The sequence below is a fragment of the Oncorhynchus mykiss genome, chromosome 32, assembly GCF_013265735.2.
Source record: "Oncorhynchus mykiss isolate Arlee chromosome 32, USDA_OmykA_1.1, whole genome shotgun sequence".
In the NCBI taxonomy this organism is placed as follows: Eukaryota; Metazoa; Chordata; class Actinopteri; order Salmoniformes; family Salmonidae; genus Oncorhynchus; species Oncorhynchus mykiss.
Genome location: NC_050572.1, coordinates 27,357,534 through 27,376,102, shown reverse-complemented (window position 1 = coordinate 27,376,102; position 18,569 = coordinate 27,357,534). Strand labels below are relative to the sequence as shown.

The window sequence follows — 18,569 nt, the reverse complement described above, 5'->3', positions numbered from 1 at the left end:
CGCCACGTTGCACCACAGACTGACCAGGAGTTGGCGGATGCTTTAGTCCAGGTCTGGGAGGAGATCCCTCAGGAGACCATCCGCCACCTCATCAGGAGCATGCCCAGGCGTTGTAGGGAGGTCATACAGGCACGTGGAGGGCACACACCCCACTGAGCCTCATTTTCACTTGTTTTAAGGACATTACATCAAAGTTGGATCAGCCTGTAGTGTGGTTTTCCACTTTAATTTTGAGTGTGACTCCAAATCCAGACCTCCATGGGTTGATAAATTTGATTTCCATTGATCATTTTTGTGTGATTTTGTTGTCAGCACATTCAACTATGTAAAGAAAAAAGTATTTAATAAGAATATTTCATTCATTCAGATCTAGGATGTGTTATTTTAGTGTTCCCTTTATTTTTTTTGAGCAGTGTATTTAGATTTGTTTAACACTTTTTTGGTTACTACATGATTCCATATGTCTTATTTCATAGTTTTGATGTCTTCACTATTCTTTCTACAATGTAGAAAATAGTTTTTTTTTTTTTTTAAACCTTGGTAAGAGTAGGTGTGCCCAAACGTTTGACTGGTACTGTGTACACACACACACACACACACACACACACACACATACACACACACAATATAGTCATGGTGCAACCCCCTTTCTCTCACCAAATCCTCCTCGCCAGTCAACCACAACAAGGAGATCTTCATTAAGACCTAGGGCCTCTCTAAGCCATACATACATACATACATACACACATACACACAGTTTATTTGTAGCTACAGCTCTATTTGAAGTAGTGGATCTACTTTAAGTATTTGAGCCTGTACTTGAAGTAGGTGAGCCTCTATTTAAAAGGATACTTCGGGTTTGGCAATGAAGCCCTTTTTCTACTTTCCCAGTCAGATGAACTCATACATTTTTTAACCAACTGCATCCAGTATGAAGGAAGTTAGAGGTCGTTTTGTGAGCAAATGCTGACTAGCGTTAGCGCAATGACAGGAAGTCTATGGTATATAGCATGCTAGCAGTTACCATAGACATCCAGTCATTGTGCTAATGCTAGTTAGCAATTGCGCTAAAGCTAGTTAGCAACTTCCTTCAAACTGCACACAGAGACAATCAAATGGTATCCACAAGTTAATCTGACTCTGGGGATGTAGATAAAGGATTTCATTGCCAAAATCCTGAAGTATCCCTTTAATGTAGTTTGAAATACTGTTTTAAGTAGTTTGAAGTTCTATTTAAAGTAGTTGAGCCCTGCTACCAGGAAGAACTTCTCCAAGAAGAGTTCAGAGTCGAGCACGGCGATGTGAGCGGCTCGGCCAATCAGAGTGTTGGCGGTGTTGGGCAGGGCGTGGAACACATTCTGGCGAATCAGACGACAGTCTTTAGACCCCACCAACGGCTGGAGTAGGTTGTTGATCATCTCCGTGTACACTGGACCTTGGATATGGAGACAGAAGCGCATGTCAGTTAGTTTACATGGAGACCTACAGTGTGGAAACACAGACAGACACATGTTAGGGTTCAGTCTCTGACGGAACGTTAAAAGCTTCCTGTATTTATGTAATCACATTGGCACGTCAACAAAGAGATAGGTACATTATGTGATGAAATGCTTCTTAGATACATTTGGTGGAGAACAATAAGAAAATAGGAGCTGCAGTGAGTGGTGCTAACCTGTGGTCCTGTCTTTGAGTGCAGTCCTGCACATCTCTATCCTGGCAGAGTGGAAGGGAACATATCTGTCCTGAGGTGATGCCACCAACACCACATTCTTGAAGAACTGGAGCCCTGAGAAACCAGACAAACAGAGGGCGGCGAGAGAGAGAGACACACAGAGAGACAGAGAGAGAGAGAGACACACAGAGAGAGCGAGAGAGAGAGAGAGAGAGAGAGAGCAAAAGTGTTTGTAGGTTATATTTATGTATGACTTGTTGCCATCATCATCGTTTGACAGCCCTCAACTGATAAAGCGGTGTTTTTTCTCGTGTCTCTTGTCACTGTGCTTTTAAAGGAGTGCACTGCTGGGTTTCAAATGACAGGGTTTGCATCATTTTGTCAGCCCGACACAGCTCGAAGAAAAAAAGTGTTTCATCTACTTGGTGTCTTTGCTTTGTTCATCTCACACAGTGGAGGGGGGCTTCCCAGAACAGAGCTAGCTAGTGGAGTCTGAGTTAGCCACATGATATGGAGAGGAAAAGAGAAAACAAAACAAAAAAAGACAAGATGACCAAATGTATTTATGAATATTTTAACTCATTGTGCTCTTACAGTATAGCTCCTCATCCATTATATCAGTATCTACCTGGTTTCTGGCTGAGGAGATAGAGGAATGTTTTCCGAGGATCGGTATGATCTCTGCAGGTAAGCTGCAGCAACGATCCGGATTTCTTCAGCTTCTGCATCAGCCACAGACCTGTAACAGTCCTCTGAATTAGACATACACTCCCCCTTTGAAGACACTGGGAGGAGGACAGAGCAGAGCTGAATGCAATTACTACACAGAATGGTAAGACGAAAATCAGAAACACTTCTTGCAGTAAGATAGTATATATCAGCAATGAGCTGTTTCTATTCTCCATGCTGAGTCAATGGCCTAGGTTTTGCAAGGATTTCAAAGGTCCAAGTAGGTAGGTATACTGACCCCTCCCCACCTCACCTGTGCTGACCAGCGTGCTGTTGTTGTACAGAGTTCCCAGGTGTGGTCCGGACAGAGACAGGAAGGTGTGCAGTTTGATCAGGTAGCAGCGGAACCGAGGCCTTGTCAGAACCGACCGGATGATCACGTTCCCCAGAGAGTGACCGATGAAACTGAGGGTTGAAAAGAGATCACTCAGAAAAATCCCTCTGCTGCTACCCAGATCTTGTTAGAGTAAAGAGTACCAAATGACAAGACCTCCAGAATAGAAGCTATGCACAGAAATAAGTGCCTCCAATTCTTTGCCCCCTGGTATTTACTCTATTAGTATAAAGTGTTCAGGATGAGGGTAGCTCATCCAACTCCAAATAAATGATTAATGTTCAAATAATCGTCCTCCAAAGCAAGGCGCCGTCGTGCCGTCTTAATGGCTACGATAGTGGAAGCTAGAGTAATGAGCTGCTTTGTCCCAGTAGTCAATGAGACACTAGATTTCCTTAGATGTTCATTTCCCATCTGCTAATTACAGTAGTATCACCATCATCAAAGTACTGGGCAGCTTCCCTCAACACCAGCTCCTGACAACTTCTTCATCGGTTTTCTCTAACACTAAGTATAGAGGCGATGTGGAGAGAGACAGCTGCTTCTGTGGCACTCCATGTCTTTAGTCACAGTTTTTCAGAGTATAAACAATGTTGAAAAGAATACATACTTAAATAGCATACCCAGAAACTCAGATAGGAACATTGGCATATTTAGGGCAATTATTGTACATGATGAATTACTATACTTGGACCCATTATAAGTGTTATGCTGCGGAGAAAAATATGCCGGGGAGGCAGGTAGCCTAGTGGTTAGAGCATTGGGCCAGTAACCAAAAGTTTGCTGGATCGAATCCCCGAGCTGACAAGGTAAAAATCTGTTGTTCTGCCCCTGAACAAGGCAGTTAACCCACTGTTCCCCGGTAGGCCGTCATTGTAAATAAGAATTTGTTCTAAACTGACTTGCCTATTTAAATAAAGGTTAAATAAAATAATTTAAACGTTTCAGTTCTTCATATCAAAGACAATGCTAAGTGATTGACAGTGTATGGGAATATCCTTCATTACTGGGTTATTAAAACCTCTAACTCAGAGGGGGCTGGTGGGAGGAGCAATAGGAGGACGGACTCATTGTAATGGCTGGATTGGAATAAATGGAACGGTATAAAATACATCAAACATATGGAAACCACATGTTTGACGCCATTCCATTTATTCCATTCCAGACATTACAACGAGCCCGTCCTACTATAGCTCCTCCCACCAGCCTCCTCTGCTTTAACTGGCCATCAGTTTGATAGGGTTTGGAATTGATCTGAGACGGGGGGGGTTCTCTTTTGGGCAAAAGTCCATCCTCCGTCTTCTCTCCTCCATGACCTGAAAACCGATACGTGGAAATCTGCCACACCCCCTTTAAATCAGATTTTGCTTTGTCAGAGGAGAATTACATGCACACGTTTAAAAACAATACACTACTTATTATTTTTATAAAATGCAGTGCAAAAATAACTTAATTTGTTTTGATCACTTTACATATTTTTTTTGGGATCCACCCCTGTGAACGTCATTTGCCCAATGACTTGTGAGTGGAGAAGGACCGTCTCATTTCAAGCAAGCACATTTCCACCCACGCTGACTCTCCTTGCTGACTCTCCTTCATTAACTTTGACCTTTTCGAAAGGAGGCGAGAGGACGGAAGCGAGAGGACGGAGGCGAGAGGACGGAGGCGAGAGGACGGAGGCAAGAGGACGGAGGCGAGAGGACGGAGGCGAGAGGACGGAGGCAAGAGGACGGAGGAGGTGAGCAAATCGAATTGATAAAAGGCCGTGGGGAAGATCTCAAAGTACTGCTTGCGTACTATCTCCTCGTCTTCTTCTCAAACCCCATTGGAGAAGGTCAGAGGGAAAGGACCTCTTTTCTGGCCTCCTTTCTCCTCCAATGGGTTTTAAGAAGGAGATTAGGAGAGAGGATGCAAGAGGAACGCAATTGAGGACCTGCCAGGGAATATCATAATGTATTCATATGCCTCCATCTAGTGGGTATATAGAATACTACATCAATTTTGTTTCTCCATTGCCTCCTACTGTACTGTGTCTTTATGTTGTGTGGTGGTTAGAACTGACCATAATGTTGTGTGGTGGTTAGAACTGACCTTAATGTTGTGTGATGGTTAGAACTGACCATAATGTTGTGTGGTGGTTAGAACTGACCATAATGTTGTGTGGTGGTTAGAACTGACATTAATGTTGTGTGATGGTTAGAACCGACCATAATGTTGTGTGGTGGTTAGAACTGACCATAATGTTGTGTGATGGTTAGAACTGACCATAATGTTGTGTGGTGGTTAGAACTGACATTAATGTTGTGTGGTGGTTATCAATCAATCAATCAAATTTATTTTATATAGCCCTTCGTACATCAGCTGATATCTCAAAGTGCTGTACAGAAACCCAGCCTAAAACCCCAAACAGCAAGCAATGCAGGTGAAGAAGCACGGTGGCTAGGAAAAACTCCCTAGAAAGGCCAAAACCTAGGAAGAAACCTAGAGAGGAACCAGGCTATGTGGGGTGGCCAGTCCTCTTCTGGCTGTGCCGGGTGGAGATTATAACAAAACATGGTCAAGATGTTCAAATGTTCATAAATGACCAGCATGGTCGAATAATAATAAGGCAGAATAGTTGAAACTGGAGCAGCAGCACAGTCAGGTGGACTGGGGACAGCAAGGAGTCATCATGTCAGGTATTCCTGGGGCATGGTCCTAGGGCTCAGGTCAGTTGAAACTGGAGCAGCAGCACGGCCAGGTGGACTGGGTGGACTGGGTTAGAACTGACCTAAATGTTGTGTGATGGTTAGAACTGACCATAATGTTGTGTGGTGGTTAGAACTGACCATAATGTTGTGTGGTGGTTAGAACTGACCATAATGTTGTGTGGTGGTTAGAACTGACCATAATGTTGTGTGGTGGTTAGAACTGACCATAATGTTGTGTGGTGGTTAGAACTGACCATAATGTTGTGTGGTGGTTAGAACTGACCTTAATGTTGTGTAGTGGTTAGGATACTGACCTTATCCGTCCAATGGTGAGGTTGTACAGCTGAATGTGCTGGATAATCTCGTCTAGTAGCCTGTCCGTCATGGTGTCAAAATCTGCAAACGTGTCAGTCTGCAGCCAAGGAAGAGGAAAACAACACATTTTCACATTTATTTAACCAGGAAATCCTACCGAGATCAAAATAACCTATTTACAAGGGTGATCTGGCAGACGTAACCTAAAATTAAAGCATATTCACAGGATTCGCTCATAGCTATTATTGATTCTCTAAAATCAATGTTTATTGTATTAATGTGCGGACAGAATACTCAGTATTTTACCTGGTTCCTCTCAGACATGAGGAAGTCCAGTCTGGACCCTGGTAATCCCAGCTCTATGAAGGTCTTCACCAGGCGAAGGTCTGCACTGTTGCCTAGGAGACAATACAACAATACAGCTTTAAACTCCTGGCCCTGATCAGTATGTAAGTATAGAGGGCGGACCCAAACCATATTCTGAACTATTCAGTTCTTTTGAGTAAAGCTTTATTGTTCTAGCATTGGACAACATTGTGTAATGTTTTATCATCTAGGCAATGGACATACAGTGCCTTGCGAAAGTATTCGGCCCCCTGGAACTTTGCGACCTTTTGCCACATTTCAGGCTTCAAACATAAAGATATAAAACTGTATTTTTTTGTGAAGAATCAACAACAAGTGGGACACAATCATGAAGTGGAACGACATTTATTGGATATTTCAAACTTTTTTAACAAATCAAAAACGGAAAATTTTGGCGTGCAAAATTATTCAGCCCCCTTAAGTTAATACTTTGTAGCGCCACCTTTTTCTGCGATTACAGCTGTAAGTCGCTTGGTGTATGTCTCTAACAGTTTTGCACATCGAGAGACTGAATTTTTTTCCCATTCCTCCTTGCAAAACAGCTCGAGCTCAGTGAGGTTGGATGGAGAGCATTTGTGAACAGCAGTTTTCAGTTCTTTCCACAGATTCTCGATTGGATTCAGGTCTGGACTTTGACTGGGCCATTCTAACACCTGGATATGTTCATTTTTGAACCATTGCATTGTAGATTTTGCTTTATGTTTTGTTGGAAGACAAATCTCCGTCCCAGTCTCAGGTCTTTTGCAGACTACATCAGGTTTTCTGCCAGAATGGTCCTGTATTTGGCTCCATCCATCTTCCCATCAATTTTAACCATCTTCCCTGTCCCTGCTGAAGAAAAGCAGGCCCAAACCATGATGCTGCCACCACCATGTTTGACAGTGGGGATGGTGTGTTCAAGGTGATGAGCTGTGTTGCTTTTACGCCAAACATAACATTTTGTATTGTTGCAAAAAGTTCAATTTTGGTTTCATCTGACCAGAGCACCTTCTTCCACATGTTTGGTGTGTCTCCCATGTGGCTTGTGGCAAACTTTAAACAACACTTTTTATGGATATCTTTAAGAAATGGCTTTCTTCTTGCCGCTCTTCCATAAAGGCCAGATTTGTGCAATATACGACTCATTGTTGTCCTATGGACAGAGTCTCCCACCTCAGCTGTAGATCTCTGCAGTTCATCCAGAGTGATCATGGGCCTCTTGGCTGCATCTCTGATCAGTCTTCTCCTTGTATGAGCTGAAAGTTTAGAGGGACGGCCAGGTCTTGGTAGATTTGCAGTGGTCTGATACTCCTTCCATTTCAATATTATCGCTTGCACAGTGCTCCTTGGGATGTTTAAAGCTTGGGAAATCTTTTTGTATCCAAATCCGGCTTTAAACTTCTTCAAAACAGTATCTCGGACCTGCCTGGTCTGTTCCTTGTTCTTCATGATGCTCTCTGCGCTTTTAACGGACCTCTGAGACTATCACAGTGCAGGTGACGGAGACTTGATTACACACAGGCGGATTGTATTTATCATCATTAGTCATTTAGGTCAACATTGGATCATTCAGAGATCCTCACTGAACTTCTGGAGAGAGTTTGCTGCACTGAAAGTAAAGGGGCTGAATAATTTTGCACGGACAATTTTTCAGTTTTTGATTTGATAAAAAAGTTTGAAATATCCAATAAATGTCGTTCCACTTCATGATTGTGTCCCACTTGTTGTTGATTCTTCACAAAAAAATGCAGTTTTATATCTTTATGTTTGAAGCCTGAAATGTCGCAAAGTTCAAAGGGGCCGAATACTTTCGCAAGGCACTGTATACAACCTGGTGGATCAGGATCTGTCTGATCTGGTGGTTTGACTGATTGGTAGATTGATTGGTCTCACCATCAAGGCCGTGGACACAGACGACCAGGTGTATGCCATCCTCAAACTCCTCATCCTCCTCCTCAGGGGGGAAGTAGGGCAGGTCGGAGGCCAGGTGAGGGAGGTCACTGTACAGGGTTGCCTGGAATACCAGCTCCTTCACCAGATCCTCTTTGGACCTGTAGAAACTGGAACACAATGCAGGCAGAGGTGGCATCATTATGGGAAATCACAATGTTATATGCATATGCACACGCTCAGAAGAACTCATCATCAAAGAGGAAAAAGAGCAATGAAAACGTCTGACTTCTCACACATCTATAACTGGTTCCCCACAACTCACTGCAGCATTTCTTCTCATTCTAAAACTAGAAAGATTAAACAACTCACTGCAGCATCCTCTCGTTTGTTTCGTCATCTGGCCCCAGGGCATTGGACGAGGACGAAGAGATGATGCCGAAGGAGCCCAGGGGCTGATGGGTAATGGGGGATGCGGCTTGTCGAGTAGAGATGCCGCTAATGGACGGTGAGTCCCGGACAACGGAGGAGAAGGGAAGACAGGTCGGAGCGCAGGACACAGACATATTCACCACCTCCACCATCTTCCTGTTCATAAAGGATAGGCCTGACCCTGAGTTTGACCCTGAGCTTGACCCCGAGCCCGCCCCTGACCCCGAGCTACTGGGGATCTTAGCCAGCTTGGTCTGACCGTTGAGATCCAGCTCCTCTCTCTCATTGGCCGGGAGCCCTATGAGGTCATCAGGCCTGGCCGTATCATTGGCAATAAGGCCTAGGAGGTGGATGGGTCTCTCTGTGTGGTTGGGGATAGAGGGGATAGGCCTGGGGTCATGGAGGCTCTTCCTCTGTGAGACCACCACTAGGTCACGCAACCCGACCCGATGGAGGCTCTGGGACGGAGTCTGGTGATGATTCAGCCGTTCCTGGTCAACAAGGTCATTCAACCCAATCTGATGGAGACTCTGAATGTCATCCCTGACTGGATTATCCTTCACATCATCCACCAGCACACTGCTGTCATGTTCACAGGGTTTGGGTTTGGTCTCACAGCTACAGGGGGCGATCTCTTCTTCACAGAGACCTGGGTCAACTGAGTTTAACACACCACTGCTATCTCCTCTGTGATGGTTCTTATCCTCCATCTGACGGACTATAGCTGGATCCTTCACGTCATCATGACCTTCAACATACTGTTGGAACAGCAAGACTTCAGGAACTCGACTAATGCCACTTAAGACTGCCTTCATGTCCTGAGTGTATGACAGGGTCTCTGGCAGAGCAGATTCATTAGATCTAAGAGTTTCTTTAAGATCACAACCACTCTCCTGATGAGCTCTGGTCACCTGCTGGGGTGGTGACGGAGCTGCTCCCCAGTCAAACAGACCAACCTCAGGCAGCTCTCCCTCCTTGATGTCCTCCAGAGAGGAGTGGTTAACCCCGGATAAGGACTCCAGGTGTCTGATCACATCCCCAGTCGTTACATTAGTGGCAGCAGTGGAGATGGTAGTGTATCCCTCCTCCTGGTCCTGGTACCCGCTGGTCCCCTCGCTCTCCGTGTCTACCTCCTCCTCCGCTCCTCCCTGGCCCTCTTCTGTGTCCTCAGGGCTGGAGATCTGAGGAGCTGAGACAGACTTGGTCAGTTTACTGAGCTGGTTCCTCTGTTCCTCGTCGTCCTCGTAGGGTAGGGAGGAGATGGAGGTGAGGGAGGCCTGGATGCCAGAGCTGCCACCCCCTCCATTGGGCAGGCTGCCCCTGCTGTTTCCGCTCTCTGTCTGCAGGCCCTCTAGGGAACTGCGGTGGGCCGGGTTTCTCCTCGCCAGGCGCTGCAGTACCAGGCTCTCCTCCAGAGGGCGCCCTCCCCCCGTCCGATAAACATCCAGGGGCCAGGCCATCGAGCTGGGCTCGCTCTCGATGCCAGAGTCGGAGATGACGGAGGGGGAGCGGTTTAGGATCTTGGAGCCACCAACCCCCACCCCTCGGTTGGCCAGTTCTCTCCTCAGGTCTGTAGGTAGAGGGGGCGTGAGGGGATGATCTTTGAGTGGAGCCTGGGAGTTAGTGGTTAGACTGCTCAGAGGAACATCCTTGCTGTCGGTGTCTATAGCAACGTCCTTCTCTTCTACATCCAAGTCAATTCCTGTACTGATAATGTTCTGGTATCTCTGTGTGATGATGTCTTGGTGGTTCTCCAAGTCTTTCCAAGTTGTGTCTTCACTGTTAAAAGTATGTTGTGGGTCTGTACAGTGTTTGGAGGAGAGCACTGCCTCTCCTCTGAACGGATCCACATCAGTGGGTCCGACTGTAAGGAACCTCAGGCCTAAACCAGGGCTCTCCTCTGAGATCTCCTCTGTCTCAGTCTGCTCCTCTGGATCCCCTGGCTGGACTGGCTCTCCCCGGTCTGTTTCTGGAGTCTCAAAAGATAGAGAACCTATCTTGTCAGTAATAACGCTGGTGCTCTGCTCTCCTATAAGAGACCTGTACGTAGCCTGACTGTCTTTAGGCTCCTGGGTTGGTATTGCTGGTGAGCTGGCGAGCTGGTTCAGGGCAGGAGGACTAATGTTTGTATCAGTGACAGGAGGTTTGGGGATGGCCTGCTCACTGGTGGGCAGATGTGTTGGTGCATATGATCCCCAATCTATATATAAAAATGGAGAAAAATGTTAGGTCTTACGCTAATACTAGATGTTTAAATTATACTGGTCTACACTACTTAAATACGTATGGATCTGAACCAGATAAAACAGTATTGTTAGCAAAAATAAAAGCAGACTTAGGTCAGGATTCAAACTAAAACAGATAAACTACCTATGTACTGCTTAAAGGTGAATTCTTGTTGAACTAGCAGCGATCAAGATCGCCGCTAACGTCAGGAAATTGCCTTTAATCCTCTAAGCTAAAATATGGAATTGTTTTAAGGTCATACCAAGGATCATTTAGCTATTTGATTTGAATTTTAAGACCCCTTGAGGTATTCAAAAAAATATAAAAACATATTGGATGAAACATTGAATTTGGCATTACTGCTCTTAGCCAATGTAATAACAGATTCACTCCATGAAACAACAGATAGTCCCAAACAACTAAATGAAGTTTGTTCTGAATTGGTTCTGAATCTATCTGAGAGATATAAGAAAGATATTTCACATGTATTAATCCCCTTATTTTAGATACTAAACTTTCTCCATATATACTTCCATACATTGTTGTAAATGGTACCGGGGGCCTTCAGATGAGGCTTGTGAGGCTTGTGGGCATCCTAGAGCATCGTGATCATAACAGTTTGTAAGCCAAACCGTTCAGAAGCTACAGAAGTTTTCGTAAGAAGACAGATTTTTCTAGATGTCTTATGGTATGACAAACACCACTCTCTCTCTGCCACCTTTCAGCGCAGATGCAGAAGGGCGACATCGGCAGATGCAGTGGATTGAAACGCAGCCCATGCAACAAAAACAACATATCTCTCTAGTTTAAACAGACAGATATTTTATTTTATTTTTATTTTTTACCCAATTTCGTGGTATCCAATTGGCAGTCTTGCCTCATCACTGCAACTCCCGTATGGACTCGGGAGAGGCAAAGGTCAAGAGCCATGCGTCCTCCGAAACACAACCAGACTGCACTGCTTCTTGACACAATGCCCATCCAACCCGGAAGCCAGCCACGTCAATGTGTCAGAGGGAACACCGTACACCTGGTGACCTGGTCGGCGTGCACTGCGCAGTTTATCGCTGTTGAATGAAATCCTAGACTTAGTCAACTCACCTGTCCGTGGAGACTCTACATATCGGTCTTCAAAGATGATAGGCAGGCTGTTCCAGTCTCCGTCAATGTCCAGGCACTCTACAGGTAATGGTGGCATCCTGGTCAGGTAGTTGGAGTTACGCACCTCCACAGCTATCTGACAGTGTCTGTTGATCCTTTAACCAGGAGATAGAAGATGTCTGTCATAATCACTCAAACACACTAGGCCTACCTTTTCTCTGTTCATAGAAGGATGTCTTAGATAAAGCATTAACATCAAATTAAATCTAAAACAGAGTGACAAAACTGCATCATTGTGCTCCTGGCATGGCAGTACTCACAGGTCCTCTTGAAATGTCAGGGACGTCTCTTTGGGGTGTTCTGTGAAGAAGTATGCCTCTGAAAATCGCCTGACCTGACATCGGCACAAAATACAAACAAAAACAATCTTCATTTCCTCACTGAGAAACTTACCGAGTTAGTACTGTCTGCACAAAAGGCAATGACTTGATCTTCAAAATAACAACATCAAAAAGAGAAATGGTGTAAAAGTATTGCTAACTGCCAAAATAATGGAAACACTTGAGTAAATGAGGGATACAAAGGATATTAAAAGCAGGTGCTTCCACACAGGTGTGAGTTATCTAAGCAATTAATTAACATCCCATCATGCTTAGAGTCATTTATAAAAATCCCCTAAACAGAAATAAATACAAAAATCCCACTAAAGTGTAACTAAACCTGCCTCCTGTTATGAAGTCACAAAGACAGACAGAGTCAGGAACATCAAGAAACAGTGTTACAGTGTTTCTGTATGTTTGTTCCTTAGGATAATTACACAATAAATGTCCATTGAAATCCCACCCTCCTGTGGGTGGAACCATGAAACTAACCCCTGAAGGTAAACTGATATGGAGAGTCCAGTGGAGGCTGCTGAGGGGAGGACAGCGCCCAATAATGGCTGGAACGGAGCTAACGGAATGGCATCAAACCATGTGTTTGATGTATTTGATACCATTCCACCTATTCCGCTCCAGCCGTTACCACGAGCCCGTCCTCCCCAATTAAGGCGTCACCAACCTCCTGTGATGGAGACATGCTGTGTTCATTAGGAGACAGACAGACAGACAGACAGACAGACAGACAGACAGACAGACAGACAGACAGACAGACAGACAGACAGACAGACAGACAGACAGACAGACAGACAGACAGACAGACAGACAGACAGGAGAGATGAAACTAACACTGTGGGAGACAAGAGCCTGGAGGCCTGCTAGCAACACTGAGGAGAGGAGTGGGAATTACATTACATTAATATGAATCATTCCAATGACTAAATGCAAATTACATGTGGGATTCTCAGATATAATGTCTATTCAAGGCATTGAGGTCTATAGGGACTAATCATCAGCTGGTGTGTTTTATCTGGCTGTAAAACTCTTACGCAACCTCATACACAAAACCTAATCAGAATAGTGGACTCTGGAGGGTTCAAGGCCTCGTCCTCTAGTGTTGCATACTTCATAATATATCAGATAGCATCTAGGGGGGTGTGTGATGTTCCTGAGGAGGTCAGGGGTTAGGGCTCACCCTGAGTGTGTGGTGTTCCTGGGCCAGGTGGGACAGGATATGTGTGTTGGGTACGGCAGCCTCCAGGAAGCGGGTCCACAAAGCCGACAGCTGGGAGCAGAGCAGGGTGAGATCTCTACTGATCTGTTCTGCTACCTTCTCATGGCCCCCCTGCAGCTAGAGAAGGAGAGGAGAGAGGAGACAGACGAGGGTCAGTGTGTGGTGCTGGTTAGAGGGTTTAGAGGCTGGTTGGAGGTCAAAGGGCAGGTTAGGTGGACCAGAGCTGGGTCAGGTCTCTACTGATATGTTCTGCTTCCTTCTCATGGCCTCCCTGAACCTAGAGGAGGAGAAGAGAGTGGATACAGATAGTATCTATTTATATACTCAATGACTTTATCCAGATGCCACTGCTATCTTAGATATATAGTACAGGTAACTGCCAAAATAATGGAAACTCTTGAGTAAATGAGGGATACAAAGTATATTGAAAGCTCCCACAAAGGTGTGGTTCCTGATTTAATTAATCAATTAACATCCCATCATGCTTAGGGTCATGTATAAAAATGCTGGGAAGGCCATTAGTTTGGCTACCATGGCTATGCCCCCATGCATGAGTGGTCACTAAATGGTTTGATGAGCATGAAAACAATGTAAACACTAGGACACTATGTTGGTGTTTCCTTTATTTTGGCAGTTACCTGTACGTTGTTCAAGTTAAAAAATGAATAATGGAATTTATTTAACCTTTATTTAATTAGGCAGTTAGGAAACAAATTGTTGATGTAAATACTAGTACAACAGAGGAAAGATAGCATAGCTAATATAAAATGTTGATGGAAATACTAGTAGAACAGAAGAAAGAAAGCATAGCTAATATAAAACGTTGATCTTGGTTTTTAGCAGTACTGTATGTCTCATACACCACATACCTGTAATTCTATTGTGAGCTGATTTAATGTTTCTTCCACAGGTAGCTCCTCTGTGGAGAGAAAGACAAGAGAAAGAGATTACTACAGCATAGCTCAAGTCTACTAAGTATCATACTTTATTTTGAACAACAAAATATTTGACTTGACTGATGGCCACATAGACATAGCTAAATATTGAGGAAATGCTATTGTAACATCTTGTTGCCTCACCTATTTCCACTTGGTCCAGCTGTGGTATCTCCTTCATCAGAGTGGTGTAGTAGCAGCGTACGCCTCGGTGTACCACCAGTAGGAGGCGACAGAGTCTACCATGCCACGTGTGAGCTCTCTGAAGACAGTTCTCACTGGGGACGTAGAAACTACCCTGGGGAGAGACAGGAGGGAGGAGAGGGGAGAGACAGGAAGAAGGTAGGAGAGGGGAGAAGGAGAGGAAGAGAAGAGGGAGGATAGACACATGGAAGAGGGGAGAGATACAGGAAAGGGGAGAAGGGAGAGATAGTGGAGAGAGGAGAGACAGAGAGTAGAGAGACAGGGGAGAGAGGAGAGACAGGGGAGAGAGGAGAGACATAGAGGAGAGAGACAGGGAGAGAGGAGAGAGGAGTAACAGGGGAGAAAGGAGAGACAGAGAGAGGAGAGACAGGGGAGAGAGGAGAGACAGGGGAGAGAGGAGATACAGGGGAGAGAGGTGAGATGGGAGAGAGGAGAGACAGAGAGGAGACATGGGAGAGAGGAGAGAGAGAGAGGAGACAGGGGAGAGACGAGAGACGGGGAGAGGAGATACAGAGAGAGGAGAGACGGGGAGAGAGGAGAGACGGGGAGAGAGGTGAGACAGGGAGAGAGGTGAGACAGAGAGAGGAGACAGGGGAGAGACGAGAGACGGGGAGAGGAGACAGGGGAGAGACGAGAGACGGGGAGAGAGGTGAGACAGGAGAGAGGAGAGACAGGGGAAGAGACAGGGAAGAGAGAAGAGACGGAGAGAGGAGAGACAGGGAAGAGACGGAGAGACGGAGAGAGGAGAGACAGGGAAGAGAGAAGAGACGGAGAGAGGAGAGACAGGGAAGAGGAAGAGACGGAGAGAGGAGAGACAGGTGGAAGAGACAGGGAAGAGAGAAGAGACAGAGAGAGGAGAGACAGGGGAAGAGACAGGGAAGAAGAGAAAACGTTGGTCACTCCATCTAGATAAAAAGATAATGAGCTGCTTTAATGACGGCCAAGTTCACATACTGGGACTTTACAGCCTCCGCAGTAAGAACCAATGGACTCCCTCCGTGTAGCCTTGTAATTGACCTTGGTCTGGAACAGGACCCTGTTATGGACCTTGTTTAGTGAGTTAACACCAATGTGTAAAGTCTCAGTAACTATCGGAGGATCAAATCATCTTTTGGACACAAGCAGCTCCTAAACATAGCTTATTACCCAGTAGTAAAACACATGGATGTGGTCGTGGCACTGGAAGATGTAGAAGACAGGAGCAGAATGACCATTAACATGTCCTGTGGACAGGAACGAACTAACCCCACACTTCCCAGTAACCACAAACTACCCAGACATCAGTAAATGACTTGTGATGTTTCATACATTTCTTAGACAGGGAAGGTAATGGATCAAAAGCCAATCTGTCCCCCAATGATGTCACTGTGTAGTACAACCTCAGGAGACTGAAGAAATGTGTCTTGTCACCAAAAACACTCACAAACTTTTACAGATGCACAATCGAGAGCATCCTGTCGGGCTGTATCACCGCCTGGTACGGCAACTGCTCCGCCCACAACTGTAAGGCTCTCCAGAGGGTAGTGAGGTCTGCACAACGCATCACCGGGGGCAAACTACCTGCCCTCCAGGACACCTACACCACCCAATGTCACAGGAAGGCCAAAAAGATCATCAAGGACAACAACCACCCGAGCCACTGCCTGTTCACCCCGCTATCATCCAGAAGGCGAGGTCAGTACAGGTGCAGCAAAGCTGGGAGAGACTGAAGAACAGCTTCTATCTCAAGACCATCAGACTGTTAAACAGCCACCACTAACATTGAGTGGCTGCTGCCAACATACTGACTCATCTCCAGCCACTTTAATAATGAAAGAATTGATGTCATAAATGTATCACTAGTCACTTTAAACAATGCCACTTTATATAATGGTTACATACTCTACATTACTCATCTCATATGTATATACTGTACTCTATACCATCTACTGCAACTTGCCTATGCCGTTCGGCCATCGCTCATTCATATAGTTGTATGTACATATTCTTATTCATTCCTTAACACTTGTGTGTGTATAAGGTAGTTGTTGTGAAATTGTTAGGTTAGATTACTCGTTAGATATTACTGCATGGTCGGAACTAGAAGCACAAGCATTTCGCTACACTCGCGTTAACATCTGCTGACCATGTGTATGTGACAAATAAAATTGGATTTGATTTAGTACCATTTCAGGGAGTGTTCCTATTTCTCCCCAGCAGGGGGCTCTCTAACCCCAAAACACACAGTACATTCACTGGACAATCACATTCATCCTATTCTCTGTACAGGCCTGTAACCTACAGAAACAGTTCTGGTCTCTTCTGCAATCAATAGGAGCCACAGAGCCCAGCTACTACATATCCAGGTCAAGAGTAAGATTGTGAAAGAAGTTATTCTAGTCAAGGACCCAAACAACACCCATCGGTTCAGATGCCGGCTGTCATCTTTTTAGAGACAAGGCATGGTCAGGTCAGACTGGGACAGGTCACCTCTGACCCCTTCCCAGTTCCAACACACACAGGCCCCAGCCCTTTGGGACCCTCCTGGCCCCTGGCCCCTGTCAGTTCCCTGGGTTGGGTCCATCTTCTTGTGACTGCCTGACTGTTCTGGCAGTTTTAAATGGATGTAAGGGGAAAGGGGGAGACCTAGTCAGTTGTACAACTGAATGCTTTCAACTGAAATGTGTCTTCCACATTTAACCCAACCCCTCTGAATCAGAGAGGTGCGGGGGGCTGCTTTAATCAACATCCAAGTCTTCGGTGCCCAGGGAACAGTGGGTTATCTGCCTTACTCAGGGGTAGAACGACAAGATTTTTACCTTGTCAGCTCGGGGATTCAATCCAGCAACCTTTCAATTACTGGCCCAACGCTCAAATGCTGGTGTGTGGATAATGCCTATGTATGTGTGTTAGTTTCAAAGGCATGTAATGCTGGTGTATGTGTGGATAATGTCTGTGTATGTGTGTTAGTTTCAAAGGCATGTAATGCTGGTGTATGTGTGGATAATGTCTGTGTATGTGTGTTAGTTTCAAAGGCATGTAATGCTGGTGTATGTGAGTTTGAAGGCCTACTATAATTTACCCGGGGGCAGTAAAGCACAAGGCCCTATCATCAATGCTGTACTCTGCTCTGTAATAACAGTTACTACTGCTGGATCCTCCACAACCAGAAAGGAACACCTGTATGTTTACTTTCAGAATTCCTTTTACCTTTATAGAGGCATGCTGGGATATGGGGGTTGGGACTTGAAGCAACTACAGAGGCAAAGAACAGCTATTTCTAACCCTATGAACACAGTCATTATCCCCCCTCCCTCACAAAGCAAAACAGTTTATTCTTAACAGACAACGGATGAGTTGTGTTCAACCTCTCCCCAACTTGTAGTCTAAGAGTCTCTACACACTTCACTCTGTCGATCGACGTCCGAGCGCGTGCAAGGGCGGAGTCAAGTGTCTTTTCTCCACGCCGTGGTTGCGTTCCACCCAGAGAGGAAGTCCGCCTTGTGTAGTGTATATCCACTAGGGGACTTGGGGAGCCAGAGCTTACCAAGCAAGAGGGTCCGAGACATTCTGTATAAATACAGTACATTTATTTTCCTTTGGATACCGTATTAGTCTTCTTAAATCCCATTTGTCAGCAGCAGCGTCATGTGAAGCTGACAGTCTGCTACTGGAACACAGGGCTGAGGACCCAGGTGACATACTGGATCGGATGGCTGCTGCAGTGCACCGTGGGAGACCTAGTCACAGGGGGTCCATCTGCTCTGGTAGAAATAGACCTAAGAATTACAGAACACTAACATGAATGGGAACTCCTAATCTAGTAATTCTATTTCTATGGCTCACATCTACATACAACGGGAACGAGGGACAAGCCAGCAGCTTGTCAGACAGACAAGCTGGTAAAAACAGCGGGAGAGGTCTCTCTCTCTCTGAAAGACTGTGTGCTTTCAGGATTATTTGATGATATCTGCCTATCCTCTTGGATTGCTACTTGACATTCTCAACCACCCCACGAGGGTCGAAGACGAGTATCTCACTCTTAACAGGGGCTCTCAGAAAATGTATCTTTATCGCCTCTGATATTTCTGAGATACACATTTTTA

General features: G+C 45.4%; 1 protein-coding gene across 1 annotated transcript in view; it reads right to left on the bottom strand.

Annotated features, from left to right (window-relative positions):
* Positions 1 to 520: 520 nt before the first annotated feature.
* Positions 521 to 18,569, bottom strand: part of LOC110489415 (protein FAM135B) — a 58,979-nt gene continuing 40,930 nt past the window's right edge. The window contains exons 8-20 of the mRNA XM_036971567.1: positions 14,425 to 14,578; positions 14,215 to 14,264; positions 13,307 to 13,462; positions 12,055 to 12,128; positions 11,735 to 11,889; positions 8,348 to 10,607; positions 7,979 to 8,145; positions 6,047 to 6,138; positions 5,740 to 5,837; positions 2,655 to 2,806; positions 2,301 to 2,411; positions 1,673 to 1,786; positions 521 to 1,435 (exon numbers count right to left, since the gene is read on the bottom strand). Coding sequence (XP_036827462.1) covers positions 1,230 to 1,435; positions 1,673 to 1,786; positions 2,301 to 2,411; positions 2,655 to 2,806; positions 5,740 to 5,837; positions 6,047 to 6,138; positions 7,979 to 8,145; positions 8,348 to 10,607; positions 11,735 to 11,889; positions 12,055 to 12,128; positions 13,307 to 13,462; positions 14,215 to 14,264; positions 14,425 to 14,578 — 3,789 coding nt within the window. The 3' untranslated portion in view covers positions 521 to 1,229. The remainder of the gene's footprint in view (positions 1,436 to 1,672; positions 1,787 to 2,300; positions 2,412 to 2,654; positions 2,807 to 5,739; positions 5,838 to 6,046; positions 6,139 to 7,978; positions 8,146 to 8,347; positions 10,608 to 11,734; positions 11,890 to 12,054; positions 12,129 to 13,306; positions 13,463 to 14,214; positions 14,265 to 14,424; positions 14,579 to 18,569) is intronic.